This window comes from Meles meles, chromosome 4 (assembly GCF_922984935.1).
Source record: "Meles meles chromosome 4, mMelMel3.1 paternal haplotype, whole genome shotgun sequence".
Classification (NCBI taxonomy): Eukaryota; Metazoa; Chordata; class Mammalia; order Carnivora; family Mustelidae; genus Meles; species Meles meles.
The window spans coordinates 51,407,168-51,424,556 of NC_060069.1; the positions used below are offsets into that span (position 1 = coordinate 51,407,168).

The 17,389-nt window shown below is 41.1% G+C and overlaps 1 protein-coding gene across 20 annotated transcripts in view; it reads right to left on the bottom strand.

Moving 5' to 3' along the window:
- Positions 1-17,389, bottom strand: part of LOC123940120 (LIM domain containing preferred translocation partner in lipoma) — a 660,801-nt gene that overhangs the window by 367,458 nt on the left and 275,954 nt on the right. For 19 of the 20 annotated variants that reach the window (XM_046002569.1, XM_046002568.1, XM_046002572.1 and 16 more), the window contains one exon: positions 6,758-6,870. In XM_046002569.1, coding sequence (XP_045858525.1) covers positions 6,758-6,870 — 113 coding nt within the window. Of the gene's footprint in view, positions 1-2,836; positions 2,855-6,757; positions 6,871-17,389 lie in introns of those variants that run through there. The other variant, XM_046002588.1, reaches the window with a different exon arrangement.

Genomic DNA, 17,389 nt, shown 5'->3' on the forward strand with positions numbered 1-17,389 from the left:
AGCTCAAGAGCTAGAGCAAACCTGACCTCCTTGGTTACCCTGACCTACAGCATTACTGACCACAACCCATCTCCCTGGAGGACTCTTGTCCAGCGATTCCTCAAGTCCTTCCCTGCAGAAAACATATGGATGCCCCAGGTCACTAGACGGTGGCGGGGACAGTGTAATCGGGTTGGTAGTGTGAATGAGTGTGTGTGTGTGTGTGTGTGTGTGTGTACACACACTCGACTCCTGATCCCCAGGAGCAGGTTTACCTCTTTAAAATAGGTCCTTAAGAAAAAGGCAGAGAAAACCATGACATTCCATGAAAAAGGTTCAAATTGCTAAATGAAATACTAAAATACCCACTAGGGGCTCTAGGCCTGCTACTTTCAAAGAAGTGCTTACAAGTCCAGACACCAAAAATATCTCTCCTGGCTCATCGGGACACCCAATGAGATGATGATTCGGAGAGAAAAGCAAACAGAAAACCTTTGAAATTTACTTGTAGAAAGTCCCACTGACCAAAACCTAAGAACCTCCTGGCCCTGCTAAATACACACTGGCCTCCCAGCACAAAGAGGAGAGCGCCGTGAAGCTACTGATGTTGCTGGGGTCACAAACAAAGCTACAAACTGACGAGGGCTTACTAACCCGAGGCCCAGGGAACGCGGGAAAGGGCCAGGAAGAAAGAAGCATCTCAATCACTCCTTTGGTCTGTTCTCAAGGATTAAGATACTCCTGTCCTCTCACTGTGCAGAAAGGACAAGCACATCCAAGTGCCGAGTGAATTAGAGCTTGTGACCATTTCTGGTTTGTTCTAGCAGGACTGGACATTACCTCTCCTCTTCGCCTTTACTGCCTGAATCTCCTTTTTGACCCGGTCCCCTGCTTCCTCAATACACTCTCAGGCAGCAGAAGGAAGGACCTCTACGATAGGGCATGTCAAAGCCATATAAAGCAAGTCCTGCTGCCTATTTCTGTGGGTGCATGGAAGAAGGTGGCCATGGCCGTGGCCTGAGTCCTCTAGGTCTTGTAGGTCTTGTAGGTCTACAAGTAAAAATCTGTCATTCCACACCTGTGACCATGAGAAGACTAGACCGAGAGTCACGAGACACGGAATCCAATGCCTACTTGTAGGTCTACAAGTAAAAATCTGTCATTCCACACCTGTGACCATGAGAAGACTAGACCGAGAGTCACGAGACACGGAATCCAATGCCAGCCACGCTAACACCAGGAGACTTTAAAATGATTACTGATATAAGCGGATAACTGATGGTAAGCCACCATCCACCACGTACATAAATGAGCTCTGAAAATGTTTTCTTAAGAACAGAAATGAGTTGGCCTCAAACTTTTAAAGACAGACTAAGACAAGACCATAAACGATTTCAGAGATGTTCCTTCTTCCTTCTCTTTTCAATTAACCCTGGGCATTGGCCCAAGTTCAGTGCATAGCTCACATTACACCGTTCTCACTCGGTCCTCAAAAAAGTCACCTCATTCAGCAGACTTAATGATCAGCTTCTCGAGGCAGACTTCACTTACCCCTCAATGGCCCGATAGTTACTCTGCAGGTGTGCCATTGGCTCAAAGAAGGTAGGAATAAAATCACTGGGAAGAAGTCACAAAGAGACAAATTTCACTTCCATAAGAGAAAGAAGTTTTTAACACAGGGAGTAACCGGTGGCAGGCATCACGGTCTGTTCTCTAAAGTGGAGGGGCTGGAGCAACAGCACCAAATGGGGTCTTGGCCATCCTGCCAGGATGAGCGGAAAAGGGGAGATGAAAACTCGAAGTATACACATCCCTGGAGAGGGGGCAAATAAAGGCAAGCCAGAGGACGGGCTCACAGAGAGAGGCAGTGAGGAGCCATCAACTAGAAAGGCAAGCACAGATGTTAGGAAACGTGGCCATTTTAAGTACTGGGCTCCTGAACTTGAAGCCATTGGGTATCTGGAGACAAGTCCCTGAGAGCTCAAGGAAGTGTACCAGACAACTCAGAGCTCTCTGCATAGGGTTTCCCACAAGTGCAACAGGTTATGCCTGATGGGCTGCTGAAAGCACCACATGGCACCCAACAACAGATCTGGGGATGTCACCCTTATAATTACAATATTAACAAACATCTGCAATAAACTGTCAACGATTTCAGAATCAAGGGCAAAATCCACAGTCTGGAATGCAGGCAGGCCCATCACACTGCTTGGTGCTTTCCAATCAATACGTCTATTTTTCTTACTTTATTCCTGAAAGATCTATTCCCCGCATCTGAAAATTAAGGTCCTACCCGTCCATCAAAGTACAGTGCAATGGCAACTGTTTCTAAAAATCCTTGTAGCTCTCCAGCCAGTTAATTTATTTCCCCCACCTTCTACCACAGCTAAGGACTTAGACTGTACTTCTGATCACAGCGTGCTAAGGTGTAATTTATGACAGAACACCTTAGTTTGAAAGCTGTGTCTGCGTGCATCTCCCAAACTTGGTTCAGAGGCACCGTATGGGATCCAGCATCTCCTTATCTTCCAAAATCATGTCACCTGCAACAGTCACCCATAAACATTTTGTTCAACTGGGAAAAAAGAATAAGGAGATCCAAACAAAAGAAAGGGACTTAAATGATGAGCTCTAATTTCCTTGTAAACCTGAAATCCTGTGAGACACTCTTCCCCTGTGAAACTACTCTAAGTGATACCACAGACCTGCCCATCAGCTGCCGAAATAAGAACCAACGACCAGATATATGGCATCAGATCAGAACAATGCTATACAGTCCCAAGGTCGAGGCTCAGGGCCATAGAACCATGACGCCAACATCTGAGACCACAATCCCTAGCGTATGGGCCTGACTTACAGAAGGTATTCAACTCATGACGAAGGAAGGAAGAACAAATGAACGAAAGAAGGGGCCACCCCACTGGTCACTCCAAACCTCAGAGGAACTGCGCGGTCAAACAGAACCTGACAGAAAAGAAAAGATAAAGCCCTCATTTGATTTCCAAGATTCATTTTTTTCCTAAAAAAAAAAAAAAAATCAAAGTAAGAATTACTGACACTAAATATTTGCCTTTTGCTAAATAAATAAAATAAAATAAAAGTGCCTACCTAGCAGGTATTGAAAATTCAGGGCACCAAGCAAAACCCCAGCAGTGCCTATAATCCCCTTGTCTGAAACTCAGAGTCTTACAGGCTGGGGGAGGACTAAAGCAAAACCGTGTACAATGTGCAAGGCCTCCGGAAGGACGAACCCAGAAATCAAGATTCCTCAAACACAGGTATGGATTAGAGGATGCCCACCTCCTTTGGTCTCAGTTTCCCCATTTGTGAATACAGGGAATTAATTCATTTACCAAGTCCTCAAAGAGGCTGTAACTCATGGCTGGTGCCAGGGGACGGACTACCTGATCCCTAAGGTCCCTTTCAGCGCTGAAAATCTTGTAATTCTTTTTTTTTTTTTTAAGATTTTATTTATTTATTTGACAGACAGAGATCACAAGTAGGCAGAGAGGCAGGCAGAGAGAGGAGGAAGCAGGCTCCCTGCCGGGCAGAGAGCCCGATGTGGAGCCCGATCCCAGAACGCTGGGATCGTGACCTGAGCCAAAGGGAGAGGCTTTAACCCACTGAGCTACCCAGGCGCCCCGAAAATCTTGTAATTCTTATAGCCAGTCTTAGTAGACATTCTTTTGACGCTGACCTGAAAATCTGGCTGGAAACATAAATAGATCTCTACAAAAAAACACCCATTTACCAGCTATAATTTGGACTTGGCAACACGAGGTTTCACCATGGCCGAGAGGAAAAAGTGCAAAATTTTCTCTGGTGATTATACTACTCTGGGCTTTATTATAGTTCAGATTCCAAAGAGGTTCAAATATGGCCAGGGCAGGGCCAAGTCACTATCACTCTCACACAAGGGAAGGGTGTGCCTGTTTTCTTTTGAACTTGCACGATCTTCCATATATTCAAGAATAACATGCCTCTCCTACCAGATCTGTCCTTTCCCATTTGGCAAACTCCGTTTTACGTTTTTCCTTCCTTGTATTCTGCAAAAAACATAAGCCAACATGTCAACCAGATTTTTATTTCCTTCCTTTTAAAAAGCAAAGTCATGGGGCGCCTAGGCAGCTCAGTTGCTTACGTGTCTGCCTTTGGCTCAAGTCATGATCTCAGGGTCCTGGGATGATTCCCGCATCAGGCTCCTTGCTTAGTTGGGAGTCGGCTTCTCCCTCTCCCTCTGCCTTCTCCCCCCTGCTCATGCTCTGTCTCTACCTCTCACTCTCTCTGTAAAATAAATAAATAAAATATTTTTCAAAAATTAAAAAAAATAAAAATAAAAAACAAAGTCATGGTTTTAGTATCGTTATCACGATGCAGTCCACACAGGAAAAGAATATTTGTAATTTTTATGAAAGCCCATGTTTGAATTTTTCTTAATTAAACCTTTTGGGAAAGCCTTATGATTACTGCTGTTGTTATTTTTATATAGTAACAGTTAAAACATCAAAATATCCGTACAACCATTATAACTTGGCAATTTCAAATCCATCTATATTTCATCTAGCTACTAGAGGTAGAGACAGTTACCTTACTTTTAATTACAAGAAAAATTGGATTTAGTGTGACCTGTTCAAAACCATGTAACTAGAGGGGCACCTGGGTGGTGCAGTCATTTAAATATACAGACGTTTGGTTTCTGCTAGCTCCTGATCTCAGGGTCATGAGATCAAGCCCCATGTGGGGCTCCAAGCTCAGCACAGAATCTGCTTGAGATTCTCCCTTTCCCTCTCCCTCTGCCCCTGCTCCCTGTGTGCTCGCTCGCTCGCTCTCTCTCTCGCTCGCTCTCTCTAAAATAAGTTAATAAATCTTAAAAACAAAACAAAACCCACATAACTAGATTACGTTGTTCAACTAGCAATCAAACACAAGTTTTCTGTCACAAGGTCAAACAAGCTTTTTAGAACTCAAGATTTAAAATGCAAGAAAGCAGTTTCCATAATATTCTAAGAGACCAAATAGACAAAATGAAGTTTTTAATTATGTAAATTCAATAATATGCAAAGAACAGCCCAGGACCAAATAAGAGCAGAGGTATATAAAAGACAAATGTAAGATACTTTTTTTTAATTGTTAATAAAAAATGACTAAAAATAAGAAAAAGTGATCATGTTATTTCTATTTGCTAATTAGCTGCTGCATAAAATGAATATAAACTTAATACAACTCCTATCCTTTAGTGGAATCTGAGCTTTGATTTTAATAGCTCACTACATTTTATCAGCAAGATTTATAGGAAAGTCAAGATTTTTATAGAAAATCCATGATATGGAGCTCTAAGACATACAATTTTTAATAGATTTTAAAAGATCTGGGTTCCAAAGTGAATGAGAGGTCACTGGTTATAACCAGAACATAATCATTTTAACTTATCAATAACACAAAAAGTTTCTTATGTTAAGTTCTCCTATATGAAAATATGCTCCCAAGAAACTCACATGGTTACTCCCCTTTCCTCCCTCCAAAGCTTAGGTGTCCCCTTCTCAGCAAGGCCTCTGGACCACCCTGTCCTCCATCCCACAGCCCTGATCTCATTCTAAGGCACTTTATATCAATGTAGGAATGTTGCCTACATCTACCAGTTTCAGTAACATGTGGGTTTTGCGAGGGCAGAACCCTGTATGTCTTTTTGCTACAGAATTCCTGGTGCTATAAAGGGACACACACAGGCACATGGGATATTTGCTGAATGAATGTACCATTTCTTCCTTTGTCTCTCCCAACCCGAAATTTATGAGAAAGAAAACCAGACAATGGACTAAACCATTTAACTAGTTCCCATGACCTGTCCATTCCCAAACTTAATATGGAAAATTGTAGACCAAATAATAGAATCAACCTGCATGTACTCAACAATTACCAACTAATAACTAATCTTTCTTTCACCTATTTTCTCACTCATCAGCTCCCTTCTCTTATTATTTTAAAGACCATACCAGACACCATTAATTTCCTCCCCAAATATTTTTGATGTTTCTCTGAAAGACAAGGTTTTTTTTTTGTCTATATATCTATAGTAACATCCTCACCTGTAAAACACAACAATAATTCTATAACTTTGTTATTTAGTTTTCCTTCCTGATATGAATAGCATTTAGATGCTAAATGGTGGCATATAGTCACCAGTGACTCTACGCAATCACAGACTGACTATTCCTACCATTGCTTCTGATTCCAGCCCCAAGTTACTTGCAATCAGCACTCTGTAGAGCACACCACTTGTACATAATCAATACATACTCTAATGTGCATCCTTGACCTCACTCAGTAAAGAATACCCCAAGAAGTTTTGCTGGTGCTTTTGCTAGAATGATGCCACTGACCAATTAAGTGACCACAGTGACCAACCAGAGCCTTTGAAGATCACTCTTACTCACGCAGAATGCAATGTTTGTAGACAGAGAAACGAGGCAATAAAAAAGCATGGCTGGGTCCCCAGGATAACAAGAAAATGTGGAATTCTCAAGTGGCATTTCTAAAAAATGGTTTTGAGTTTCAGAACAAAATTAGTAGGCGAAAGGATTTCTGGGGCTTTCGAAAGCAAGCCAGCAGAGTTCTGAGAAGCTTCAGCCGGGGAGGTGGCATTAAAGGACCTGAGCTTTCATAAGTTGTAAAGCTCTCTTCAGGCTCTGAATAAATGTTCATCCACCACAGAAACAATCACTGAATTCACGAACTTCCAAGCACGGCTCATTGATATGACTTCAACCACACATCTTACCTGTGCCCTGAAAGCACCTTCGTCAAGGGGTGGTGGAGGAGGGAAGTTTCCAGGGCTGGATGGAAGAGCACCAGGATCATCTAGAGGTGGAGGCGGGGGTGGAAGGAAGTCACCTACAGAAAGGACATGCACACAGGAAGTGAATATACATGCAATCGCACAGGACTCTTGAAAATCATACCTTTGTTCAAGTTTCCCGCACAGACATAGACCTATTTGTCTCTTCGAGCAGTTAGCCCCCATGATAGCTCTTTTCAGTTTCATCAGTAGCCTTAATTTTGAGAATAACGAGGACCAGATCTGATGGTTAGAAGTGACATAAAAGCTAGTCTAGTCTAGAGGGGGCAGGAATGTTTAGCCAGAACAGAGAAGGTGCTTGGGGTTGTGGGGGAGTGGCTGAGGGGTATAAGACTTTCACAGTCAAGTAGAGGAGGAGAAAGTGTGTACACAAATGAAGACAATACAAGATAAAATATATTGAGACGGAGAACCAAACTCTTCTGGAAGCTAAGATAAAGGAAAGTTTATGTCCAGGTGGAGGGACCAAAGAAGACTTAGACTGGAGCATTACAATGGCCCTGAACATTATGATACGGACAACAAGTCTGCTTGGCAGAAAGATAGGGGAACAAAGGCATAGATTAAAACATCCAGGGCCTAGAGAATAAGGAGCAAGTAATTAAGATAGCAGAAATATGGGAATGTAAAATAATACTAGTAGGTATTAACAATAAGTGCGGTAACAAAAAAAAAAAAAAAAAACAACTCTTAAGTGTGTTGCATGTCTAGTATGCAGTTTGAATTTTATCATGCATGCGGTAGGGATCCAACAAGGACTTCTGAGAAGAAAAAAACCTGCTTGCAATACATTTTACTAAAGACTAATCTAAAAGTCCATGTAGGGCCAATCAGGAGAAACTAAAATAAGTAACATCACTGAAATCTACAGACAATCCAGGCAGGATGTTATGAGGGGTCGGCATATCAGGAAACCTCAACACCACTGGCCAACCAGAACAGCACACCGATGTTATATTGTCGTAAGAGAACACCTAACCTCTAAGATCTGAGGTATATATATAAACCCAAGAGCTCTGTGGCTTCATGACATGGAATTTTTTAAAAATACTTTGTAAGAAATCCTATTAGGAAAAGGAAATGTCCATTAAAAAAAAAATTCTTGATTTGTCTTTCCTTCAAAAAATAATATTTTAATAATAATAATAGATAATATTCATATATGAGTCGCCTTTCTTTGCATTTCAGATACTCAACCCTTACTGGTAAGGCAGCGAGTTCCATCACCCAATGAGTTGCTTCTGGATAGTACCAAAATATCACGATTCAAGCCTTAATAAAATAAACTCTAAATGGCACACTGGAAGGAGGGTGGCTTGGATTCAATATTCTGATACACCTTGGGGATGGTTCACTTGGGCTCTATTTGCCCTACAAATAACAGACTCAGCATTGGAAGAGTAGCTGTCCAATCTAGCTCCCCATTATATCCAGACTCCCGCGTGGAGTCAAACACACTATGTTTAGAATACTGTGCTTTTTGGACTCTCACTATGCACCAATCACTACTAAGATTTTCAAAGGCTACCTCTTAGTCCTCCATCCCTCCGTGCTGATGGTTCTCAAATTCTGGAGGTCATCAGGACCTCAGAAAGGTCTGGTTAAACACAGATGGCTATGTACCACCCACCGAGCTCCTGATTCTATAGGTCTAGAGTGGCATCTGAGAGTGCACATTTCTAATAAATGCCCAGGGGGTCCTGAGGGTACTGGTCCTGAGACCACACTTTGAGGACCACTGCATTTAAGCCAATTATTATATTATTCCTATTTTAGACCCCATAGGATTAGAAAGGTTAAAAGACTTACGTCATGTAGAAACATTTCTGTTTCTCTTGACTTTCTAGATGTGCACATCTGGAAACATGCTTTGTCCATGTGCCTATTGGGGTTATAAGTCTCATAAACCTTCAGTAACTCTACCCAGTAGTGCTAAACACTGGCTACTGACTAGAATCACCAAGAAAGCTTATCTAAAAATGCCCTTGCCCAAATACCAGCTCACATCAATCCAATCAGTATCTTGGGGATGAGGGAAAGAGGGTAGAGAGGAGATGTCAGGTGCCACTCCTCCCTTAAAACCCAAATGAGACTAATGTGCAGTCCAAATTGAGAAACTAACTTGGCCTTCCTTTGGCCAAACACTGCACTAAAAAGTAATAATAATTTTATATAAATATAGATAGATTTACATATATATAATAATAATTATAGATAGATTTAACACCTGTTAAATAACAAGAATCGTCACCAAGTTCTTTTCTGCCTTGAAAAGTCGGAACATAAGAGAAGAATGCTCACAATGAGATCTTAAGTGATCAACAAAGAAGGTCTATGCTGATGGAGACTGATGCTACCAAATTCTAGGGCACGGCCTAATTTTCTGGTTCAAATGTTCTATCCAGACCTATGTTTTCTTCATAACTAATTTAAACTTCTGAGCACCTTCTTATCCTTTAGTACCATTTATTATGTCACAGAGAACAGTTGGAACATTAAACCGGATCAGAACTGAATGGAATCTTGGAGATCATATCATAAAGGTAGAAACAGAGGCCCATGAAAGCCACATGAACAGTCCAAGTTCTCAGCAAATTAGTCTTAGAATAAAAAGCACAACTGCTTGTGTCTGCAGCCCCTTGCAACTATTGTCAATCCTTGGAAAAAATAGGTTAGCATTCCACAGTTCGACTGACACAGAGATTTTTACAGCACAGTCCTGTAAATGTATTTTCTCTTCCTTATGTTTTCCTTAACATTTTCTCTTCCCTAGCTTACTTCATCATAAGAGTACAGTATATGATATATATAACATACAAAACACATGCAACCAAGTGTTCGTTTATTGGCCAAGAACCCAAAGGATCAACAGTAGCTATTAGCAGTCAATGTTTATGGAGAGTTGGAAGACATGTGGATTGTCAACCGCATGGGGTCAGAGCCCTTCATTCCTGTGTCAGTCAAGGGTCAACTGCATATCCTTCCTGACTCTATTTCTACCTCAAAAATTGAATATATAGTGAGGCATAGGTTGTCGACAATCCTGGGAAGGTGAAAAGGAACAGAAAAGAAAGACGGAATATATTCTTAAAAGAAATAACTTGAAAACAACAAAAATCGAGACTGCTTATTCTAGGCGAAGATTAGATTAAGATTTTTAAAATAGTAGTATGTTCATAATAATTATCAAATAATTTTGAGTTTTTCAAGCTCGACCATCATAGGCTTCTTCCTTCATTCTTTGGAGTGGAGCTCACTTTTTTTTTTTTAAAGATTTTATTTATTTATTTGACAGACAGAGATCACAAGTAGGTAGAGAAGCAGGCAGAGAGAGAGGAGGAAGCAGGATCCCCGCTGAGAAGAGACCCTGATGTGGGGCTTGATCCCAGGACCCTGGGATCATGACCTGAGCTGAAGGCAGATGCCTTAACCCACTAAGCCACCCAGGCGCCCCTGGAGCTCACATTTTAAAACATTTTAAAACATTTTAAAATTAAAAAACATTTTAAAACAGTGTGGAGGAGCAGGCAAACGCCTAAGAAACAGACACACACATGATAAAGGATAGAAAATGGGTCTTTTGGAGGGAAACACCAGCTGAGATAGTTGGAATGAAAAGCTCTTAATAATTTTCTTAAATCAGACTAAGAACTATTTCAAGAACTCTGATTTATGGTTCACCATTTTAACAGGCAATTGAGCAAAGAAAAATGCTTCTAAGTTGCAGGAAAAATAAGACTGCATAAGAGAGAAAGCAAATTTACATGTTTAAAGAAGATGGTAAAATGGAAAGAACAAAACAACAAAGTGTGTGTGTGTGTGTGTGTGTGTGTGTATCTTTGTGTGTCTTTGTGTCTCTGGGTCTGTGTTGGTGGGGGAGGGATCTCTTCCATTCTTGCAGATTTTTTCCAACAATGAGGGAGCATCTGGCTTAGAAGCTCAGGCGGTGACCCTCCAGAAACACATCCACAAGGAATCAGCTGCAGGACCTTGCAACTAGCAATGCTAAGCTATAGACCTTCACATTAGTGCATAGCCTGTCCTCCTCTCTGCTTGCCAGGGGAAATCCAAATGGAATTTTCAGACCCTGTGAATTACAGGGGCATGGAATAAATCAAGCAAGCAAGTCAAAACAGAACACACCATCAGGCTACTGGAACAATGCAGGGATACCTAAAATCTAAGATGGAAATATTAAGTTTCAGAAGAAGAAGGGTAGGGCGCCAGGGTAGCTCAGTTGGTTAAGCGGGTGCCTTTGGCTCAGGTTGTAATCCCAGGCTCCTGAGACGGAGGCCCGCATTGGGCTCCCTGCTCAGTGGGGAGCCTGCTGCTCTCTCTGCCTGCTGCTATCCCTGTTTGTGCTCTCCCTCTGTCAAATGGATAAATAAAATCTAAAAAAAAAAAAAAAGAAGAAGAAGAAAAACCCACAAAAGAAAGAGGGTAGTCCCAACTACATGCCTACAGACCTGGTGTCCTCCTTATCCTTTTCCTCGCCATCCAAAGCCTATCCACATACAAAATACATGTATCCCTCACTTGCCAGGCAAAGAGTTAACTCAAGTTACACAGCTAGTGAAATATGGAGCTGGAAATGGATCGTCACTCTGCATGGCAGAGAAGCTAGGAAGTATCTCACTTAATTTGCTCTGTATCATCCCAAAGAATTCAGCTAATATTCAACAGATTTTTACTTTGTGCCAGAGGTAGCACCATGAGGCAGCTAAAGGGTGAGTTGTGCAAAAGTGTGTGTCTCTGACTCTCAAAAACCACTTTATGCCAACTCGCTGCCACAAAAGAGCCTGCAATGCATAGCATTAACCCGAGAAGCAAGCAAGGCAAATCTGCCAAGAACCCAGATATGCATCCTTTCTCCAGCCACCCTTCCTAGTCTAGGGGTTAGAAGGCAGGAGCACGAAGAAGCTTATACAGCTACCTGCTAGGAACTGAGTTATCAGCCACAGTAGGTGCCCTAAGGACATGGCTTGGGCACCTACGAAAGGCATCTATCGACCTGAATGCAGAGCTCACTTCTCCCTTCATCAAATAAAGGTCATCATCAGAGGGGAAAAAGGAGCAAGAATTTACTAGCAAAGAAGGTGATAAATTACTAGTTATATGTGATGGTAGTGAAAAAAACACAAGGGAATAATTAAACTCAGATCATCAGTGAAGTCTGAATTAATTTACTATAGTTAAAAAACAACAACAGAAAAAGCATCATTCTTTTTCTTCTTCCAGCACCCATGTACACCTGCACGCATACATGGGGATTCACACAGCAACCCCCTGTGTGCCCCACATAGGGGTTTATCACAGCACCTCTAATACCTGGTTGCACTTAGGTGTTTGTGGTCATTCTCTCCTACTTAGAACTGAAGCTCCCAGCAAGAAGAGCCCACTTACAGTTTCTTTCTAGCTCCACATCCTAGGATAAGCTTTGGGCCATGGTACACTCTCAGTAAATAGATTAGCTGAATAACTGACATACACAGAAAGCCATTTCATTGTTCAACTGATGTTAAAAAAAAAAATGGCCTGATGCCTTACATAGTGTTCAAATGTCAATGTACAAGTGGCCAAGGGTATCTAGATAAAACACAGACTCAGACTCAGCAGGTATGGGATAAGGCCTGAGACTCTGCATGTCTAACATCCTCGCCAGGGGCTGAGGCTGTAGGCCCTTGCACGGCACAGGGAGGAGCATGGCTTTCTTTAGGGCCCTTCCGGTTGGCCGCTGTTGGTTCTCCAACTTTCTTATGTGGCTACTTTCTGGTTATTTAAGGAAATAAACATTAAGGTATATATAAAGAAAATCACAGGCTTCTCAAGTTAAGTAAATTATGCATATTAAATTATGCATATATAACAGATTGGGTTGGAGCACACATACATGTACACACACACACACACACACACAAAATGTCATTACAATGACCAAATCATAAGCAATTACAGTGACCAAATCATAAGCTTCTAGTAAAAAGTTATCCATTTCTGTTTATAGTCACTAATAGAGGACAGAAATATGTTCAGAATAAAATCATACAAGATCCCAAGCCTAGAACTTGAAATGCAAACCCCAGCTCTACCCTTTACTCCAGAAAAGGCCATACTACCATCTCAGGCTCGGCCTCCCTCACCTATGAAATGAGGATGACCATATCCACTTCCGTGTCACCCTCCAGATCAAAGCAGTTTAAACAGAGACTCTGAACCTTTTTGACCACCACCCAGAGAAAAGAAATACCCTTTTATATCATGATGCGATATGACCACTCAGCCCTAAGTACACGTGTATCTGAAACGAGGGTTTCATGAAGCCATACTTCCCACACGTTACACACACTGCAATTTCTCTTAGATGCATTTCTTTACCAACTGCTGCTTATTCATGGAGTAACCACCACTACAGTGACTGTGACCCAGAACCCAGAAAATGACCTCAACTCCCAACCGAAACATCAGGAAGCAAATCTGCATGTGACTTGTACGACGTCTACATACCCGGGGGCCATTCTTGCTGCTTTCCACACAGGCGCAAGGGGACAACTGAGTCTAAAGCTGCCTCCTCAAGAGACCAAGTCGGAGAAGGCAAAGCTCTCTGAAAATGTTGAAGAGATTGAGAGGAAGACAAAGCAAAGGCGACAGGAGTGGCCGTCTCCATAGGTGACGGAGCATCACCCTTGCAGCGTCCTCCTCAAAGATGAGAGGCAATTTATTACAGAACAAAGCAACTAAAGACCCATTACAATTCCACCCTCAACGCCATCTTCACTTTACACGAAACACACTTGCCACCCAGGAAATTACACCAGAAAACACACCGAGTGAAATATTTTTTCAAATGACGCATTCGCAGGGTGCCTGGCTGGCTCGGTCCATAGAGCGGCGACTCCAGATCTCAGGGTCTCGAGTTGGAGCTCCACGTTGGGTGTAGCGTTTGCTTAAAACTGAGGCGTTCATGGTTTAGGACAGCATGTACAAAGGTATCATTTGCATGAAAATATGTATGCCTGTGTTGTCACGGATTGTCTTGTAAATAGATTCCTAAGAAGTTGTTAACAGCAAGTTGCCTCCATGAAGAAGTTGAATTTTGTCACGAGGGACAAGAGTAGAAAAGAAACTTACTCTTCGTGATATTATTTTACTCATTTACATTTTTTTTTTTTGAATTCCAGTACAGTTAACGGACAGTATTATATTAGCTTCAGGTGTACATTACAGTGATCCGGCAATTCACATGTTCATCAGTACTTTTAATCCCCATCACCTGTTTCACCCACTCCCCACCACCACCTCCCTTCTGGTAACCATCAGTTCGTTCTCTACATTTAAGAGTCCGCTTCTCGGTCTGTCTCTTTTTTTCCTTTGTTCATTTATTTTATTCCTTAAAGTCCTCATATGAATGAAATTACATGGTATTTCTAAAAAAATTTTATTTAAACTCAATTTAATTAACATATAGCGCATTATTATTTTCATAGACAGAATTTAGAGATTCATCAGTTGCATAGAACACCCAGGGCTCATTACATCAAGTGGCCTCCTGAAGGTTCATCACCCAGCCACCCCATCCCCCCACCCCCCTCCCTCCAGCAGCCCTCAGTCCCTTTCCCATAGTTAAGAGTCTCTCATGGTTTGTCTCCCTCTCTGATTTCATCTTATTTTATCATATGAGGAATTTAAGAAACAAAACAGATGAACACAGGGGAAGGGAAGGAAAACTATATGCTATTTTTTAAAATAACATGTATACACAAAACCGAAGAGAAATTCTCAGTACCTAGAAATGTGTCATCTGCAAATATTGAGCTGAACAAGGTTTTAAATACCACCAGGAAACACTGGAATATGGCAGAGGTCAAGAAACCATTGAGGATAAGTCCCATTGAATGCATCACCTCTCAGGCTTCTCAAAGGATTTACTACCCACTGGTAGTAACTAAAAATATGAAAGGAAATACCCTGACTTTGTCAACCAGTTATCTGTAGTATAGAGAATAAAAGCCTGCTTATTCCTATAGCCAAAGCCTATGCACCATCTCACTGTGACCTCAGACCTCTGTCCTAGAGAGAGATTAACTCCTCATGGAGCTATTAATAAAGCGGCTCCTATATTCCCATTTTGCACCCGTTCTTTGAGTGGGCAGTCCCTTTGAAAACTCTCTGGAAGAAGTGATAATTATCAGGCCAAGGCTGGGCATTCCCAATTCCCTGTCCTCGTCATCCAAATAGCAACACCACCAGCCCCCTTAAATAATGCATCTTCATCTGTAAGTGAGGAGATATGTGACCTTAAGCAAGTGATTCCAATTCCTCAGCTCTCACACTAGACACTTTTGGAGTACAGGCTTTTATGATACATAATTATACATTAGAAAATTAACCTTTCTATTTTCCTTCCATTTTTATTTTCTGCTGCTTAACTAAAAAACAGATCGTTGATTGTAATAGTATTTAATTTTCTAATCAATGTCATTTACATGGTAGGACTAAGATTAAAAATAATGATGAAGGGGCACCTGGGTGGCTCAGTGGGTTAAGCCTCTGCCTTCAGCTCAGGTCATGATCTCAGGGTCCTGGGATCGAGCCCCACATTGGGCTCCCTGCTTAGCAGGGAACCTGATTCCCTCCCTCTCTCTCTGCCTGTCTCTCTGCCTATTTGTGATCTCTCTCTCTGTGTGTCAAATAAATAAGTAAAATCTTTAAAAATGTAATGATGAAACACAATATTGACCCCAAAAATCTGCATTTTTTCTATGCTAGTCATATATAAATAGAGGAAGGTTAAGATAAGACTTTTCTCAAGAAAATCTGACAACAGATATCAAGAGCCGTAAAATATTTATACACTTTGATGCAGCGACACCACTTTTAATAAGCTGTCCTACAAAAGAGGTAACTGAAGAGTACATAGAGAAGCACATTAAAGAATCTTCATCACAATGAAATATAATGGAATTAATCAGAACGTTCATTAGTAAAGTATTGGTAAAAAAAAAAAATCAACTGCAGTCAATCACACACTGGGAAACTGTGTAGCCATCAAAATAATGATTTTCATCCAGATCTGACATCTATTTACTCATGGACTGAGTGCCTTTTATGTGTCAGGCATTATTCTAGACATAAGAGGGGAAATCAAACATTAAGAACAAAAAATAAAATAAAAAAGTGATGTACTCATAGAACTTATATTCTATCAGGAGAGGAATCCTTAAAAATAAATTAAACAGGAGCACCTGGGTGGCTCAGTGGGTTAAAACCTCTGCCTTCGGCTCAGGTCATGATCTCAGGGTCCTGAGACTGAGCCCAGCACCAGGGCTCTCTGCTCAGCAGGGAGCCTGTTCTCCCCTCCCCCTCTGCCTGCCTTTCTCCCTACTTGTGATCTCTCTCTCTCTGTGTGTGTCAAATAAATAAAATCTTAAAAAAATTAAAATTAAAAATTAAAAATAAATTAAACAAAACATAGTCGCAAATGGTGATTAGCACTAGGAAACAGAGAGCAAAGAAATCAAGGGAGAGCTAGGGTGGGGATGGAAAGCCATAATTTTTAAGAGAAAGGTTGGGAAATGCCTCACCAATGTGGTATTTGAACAAAGACTTAAATCTAGTGAGGGAGTGAGTCATGGAGTATCTGGAAGAGAACCTGAAGAACTTCCTGACATATCATATGAGGAAAATAGTGGGCTACTGAATAGTGCTCATCACATGGTCCTATTTTTGTAGAAACCTGTATGTTAACAATGGTTGTCTAGAGCTTATGGGAAGAGTTGTGGGGTTTTTTTTTCCCCTTCCTTTTTAATCCTTCTCCTTTTGGTTCAACTGTTATACAATAAATGTGAATCACAGACATGCATTTTTTAAAAATCAAAGGAAGACACTGTGAAATGAATCGCAGAATCGACTCAAACCCAGTGTTTAATTTTAATGTGCCACTATATTTACCCAAGCCCAAATGTAATGTCTCCGTCATCTTTCTAAATAACTTTAGCTTGAAATGTTCATTGTGATTCTCAAATTAAAAGCAAGAAGAATTATTTATCCTAAAGCGGATGAAGTCTCCCTGATTTTCAAATGGACAGTTTCACTCTACAATTCACTAATACAGAATCCCTGGGTCTTCACTAAATCCAATAGTCCCCGTGCTTCCTCACAAATAAATTATTTGTGTGAAGTTGGAATACATCTAAGCATACTGCACTCCTCTATTATATTGCAGTTTCCATTTGTTGAAAATAAATTCAATTTCTTAGTCAAAAGCACTGAATGATTTTTAAGTAATACGAAAATTAGGAGGACGGTCTGGTTCTGCAAATGGACTAGAACCAGAACCAACATTTTTAATCCACCAATTGTCATCTGTCTTACAAAACGTGCTAATTGCTACCCAAACAACAAACCACCCCATATATTTCGGCTTCCAAAGATGGGCACTCGAAATGAATAGAGCAACGACCTAGGTAAGCCTAAGCATCAATCTTCTATCAGCTACTGAGATATCTTCGGCCCCAACATCAAAAAGTGAAATTCTCTCTGTTCCAAACTGAAATG